We start from the raw sequence: 3,740 nt of genomic DNA on the forward strand, positions 1-3,740 counted from the left end.
CTATAGCTGGGGACCACCCTCGTAGTACTCCCACCCCATCACAGGCATCTGTGGGGCCGGGGGCACTTCAACTAAAGCACCACGAGGTCCACCTCTGTGGCCAGGATGCTGATAGGGCCCACCACGGGCTCCCCTGCCTCTTCCAGCAGCCGGGTTCAAAGGGCACGCTTTAGCCCAGTGTCCAGGTTGTCCACACCGGAAACAAACATACATCTGGCCTCCCCTACCACCTCCCATCTGACCCCTTCCCCTGAAACCACCTCTGTTTCCTCCAAATGGGGAACCTCTCTGCCCATAAGGGGCCGGGGAGTGATAAGCACCATACTGGGGGGGCTGTGGATCAGTTGGCCATGGGTTCGGATACAAATCAGGGGCAACTGGACCAGGAGGGGGAGCCGCAGCGGCCACAAGCTGCTTTTTAGGCTTGTCACCTTTTCCACCCAGGTCGTTTTTAGTTTTCTGCAGCTGAACCTTCAACAGTTGCAACTGTAAATCTTCGACGCTCTCCGCTTTATCATCAGACTTAATCTGCACTTTGTTAAGATTAAAAATCAAATGTTTCTTCCAGATTGCAAAGTCACAGTCCTGCAAATCAGGATTATCCTCCATTTTCTGGCTTACTGACTCCGGAATGCCCCTCAGCACCGCCCTTCTAAACCACATGCTCTGTGAACAAGTCCTACTGGGGTGATGACCTGTATGGTTCACCCAGTCTTCAACAGCCTGATTTAGATAATGGGTGGGATTTTGCTTTCCCTCCCATTTAAATTTCTGTAAGGTGCCTTGATTTTTGGGTGGGAATTGTTTGCGCAGGGCCGGTCCAATAAACCTCAAGGCCTGCATTAGTGGCACCTCGTTCTCATGCATGGTAGTACCCGCATTTTGTTCCAGGTCCGCTGCCTGAGATCGGGATGTGCACCTAGTTATAATAGCTCTAAAATCTCCCAGTGCGAGGTCCTGTCCAGCTGTGTATTTATCCAAACCAGCCAACCAGGCATTCCCTCCCTCCGTTATGTCAGGGAGTTTGTCCACTAGGGCCTGGACATCTCCGAATGAATAAGGTTGATACACTGGTCTACGTTGCGCTTTAGTCTGGACCAGGGGAAACATGCCTGGAGGCTGAGGCACAGGGCCCTTAGATCTAGTCTGATATCCTAAACTGGGAGGGGTAGAGCGGGGTGTATTGTTAAGGTCACTGAGTTCATCATCAGTATCCTCAGTTTCATCCCCGCCTGGTGGGGTAGCAGTGTCAGCAAAAACGTGGGCTAAACTCATCTGTGTTTCCGGATCCTGACGGCCCACCAAAGACATGGTAACTGTGACATTTGGTGAAGTGCCAGGCTCAGTTTTTGCAGTAGCGGTCAGATCTCCTTTAACAGCGACAGGAGTGCTGGCAAAGGGGTTGGACCGGGAAAGAGGGGCTGACGCAACACGATTATTCACCTGGACCACTGACCTATGTTCATTTAAGCAGCTGCGTAATGCTGCTTCTTGATCAGTTAATTGTTGTTCAGTGGGTTCCTGTCTGTTCATTCGAACCGCAAATGGTGCGCTCGCAAAGGGGTCAGTTAGGCCCTCAGATCCGGTTCCAAAACAATGGGACATAGAAGAGGGGGCTCTACTACTAGCTGAGGATGTCGCTGACAGAGAGGAGCTTCCTGGGCAAAAATGCTTGGTATCTATGGGAGTTGGAGCTACGGGCGGTTCTTCTCCAATAGTCATTATTCCACCAGAGATATTAAGTACCGGATATATGCCTGCTGAGGGAGGAGTTGAGGCAGAATAGGGAGGTGGCTGAGACCTATTTTTCTTCATGTGTGGTTTTGCAGTTTCCCATAAACACACCCAGTGATTAAATTTAGCTTTGCGGCCTGCGTGCTTATCTGCTTCCTTTCTGTGTCTCACCCCGCTCATCACACCTGCACCTGCTGCTGCTGAGTTGGCTTCTTCCTCTTTCTCTTTTGCCTGCATAGCCTTATTCTGCCAAATTATTCCCCAGTTACCACTACTCCCCTCGTCCTTTCCCTTTTCTTTCATTAACCTTTCAGCTGTTTTCCTCAATGACTCTTTCTGCTTTTTTGCTTCTTTAGGCTGGTGTGTGGAGTTGATGACTGTCTCAACACATGTTAATTGTTCTCCCAATGTGCTAAGAATAACACCGGGACCCCAACCATCATCATTAGTTTCTCGATCTAATTCTCCATCCATTTTACTGTCAATGGAGGAGTGTTCTTTTATTGATTTTAAAGGAGAATTTGGGCCAGCTGGGTTTCTGCCTCTGTTAGGCACTAACAGCTGGGGCGCTGCTTTAAAGGTGAGTCAGCACTGAAATATCCCTTCAGGTGTTACCAAGCTTCTACCAAACCGGAGTCTGGCGGGTAACCTTGCCTAGAGCTTCCTGATAGGGGTGCTAGTTGGTTGTCACCTTGTTCACACGTCTCATTCACACTTCATACATTACCTGCAGTCACTCATTACCCTCCTTATGTATGTAATAAATGTGTAAAAAAAATTCTATGTGTGGTGTATTATTTTAACCAAAAGAGGAACCTAGTTCCTTTAATTGTGTAATCTGTGAACAACGGAGAACCAAACTGTCCTGCCCAGTGTTCCACAGCAAGCATTCAGCGTGTATTTATGTGTGTCCAATATCAAACAGAACATCAAAACATTTAAAACACTAAAATCATCGGGGTTTTAAGAAGAGATCCGTTTTCTCCTATTGATCAAAGGGACCCCTCCTTTGGACTCCAACCAGTACTTCTCCTTTTTAAGTTTTAGAGGATCTTTTCTAATAAAGTCCTCTGGGCCTTCCTAACCCTTCTGTAGTTTAGAGAATATTACTAAAAAATATTCTCAAGGCCTTTAACCTTTTAATTTGTTTAGAAAGGCGTTACTAATAAACCCTTTCAAGGTCCCAGACCTGCACTGAGGTATGTATCCGACACCGGAGAGCAACCCGTCGGCTGCAACCGTGGTCAGACCTCAGTTCACTCTTATCTTTATTCACTTATTCACTTATTTCTTATTCACTTATCTCTTATTCACTTGTCTGATTCTCAACAAGCCTTAAGTAAGCCAGACAATTTTGGTTATGAATTACTAGGAGTTTGGACACTAAGTATTTTTATAATGTTCAATATAGCAGAAATAAAAGGTCTGCTTACCTTGTTTTTGTGTGCACACAGCTTTTGTCCAAACTCCGTTCACTCAGACCACGGCCGATGTCCTCCCATCCGTTCCAGTTGACCTGGAGCGGATCCTGTTCGTGACGCCAATTGAAGGATATAAAAAAAACAACACAACAGCAATAGAATAATATTAAACACAAAGTGAACCCGTCTTCCTTCATTAAATAGGTTCTTTTAGATGTTAAGGAGGAATTGACTTAACCAGGCTGGCGGAGAATGAAGACAACCGGACACCTGCGGCAGATGGGGAATCAGTGAACTTTTATTGAGACAGAGACAACCTCTCAACACAGCTCACATCAGGAGATTCCTAATATTTGCTGTGAGGATGGGTATATATTCTCTAAAACTTACAGGAGGGGGTTGTGAGGAAAGTGCTGCATTAGCAGAAAAACAACTCCATAAAAGGAAATCGGCCTTGGGTGTTCTAGTCTCTTCGCTTGCAGATATCTTGCACCTGCAGGATGAGGCGATCGCTTCTTATCGCTCTCAAGGCCAAAGTCGTGAGCACATTTTTATTACACAGTTGCACAGTAACTTTAAAGCTGA

At 46.5% G+C, this 3,740-nt stretch overlaps 1 protein-coding gene across 1 annotated transcript; it reads right to left on the reverse strand.

The window, feature by feature from the left end:
* LOC146563474 (uncharacterized) lies at positions 1-3,234 on the reverse strand. The gene has a single exon (XM_085290578.1). The coding sequence runs from the start codon at positions 2,206-2,208 to the stop codon at positions 1-3; it is 2,208 nt and encodes a 735-aa protein (XP_085146704.1). The 5' UTR covers positions 2,209-3,234.
* Positions 3,235-3,740: the final 506 nt, after the last annotated feature.

Source organism: Mchenga conophoros, linkage group LG11 (genome assembly GCF_057382185.1).
Source record: "Mchenga conophoros isolate Kocher_MC1m ecotype Shallow Benthic linkage group LG11, M_conophoros_male_GT1.1, whole genome shotgun sequence".
Classification (NCBI taxonomy): Eukaryota; Metazoa; Chordata; class Actinopteri; order Cichliformes; family Cichlidae; genus Mchenga; species Mchenga conophoros.

Bases quoted from the DNA above. Each gene is read 5' to 3' on its own strand.
- LOC146563474 (XM_085290578.1), bottom strand. From the start codon at position 2,208: ATGGATGGAGAATTAGATCGAGAAACTAATGATGATGGTTGGGGTCCC.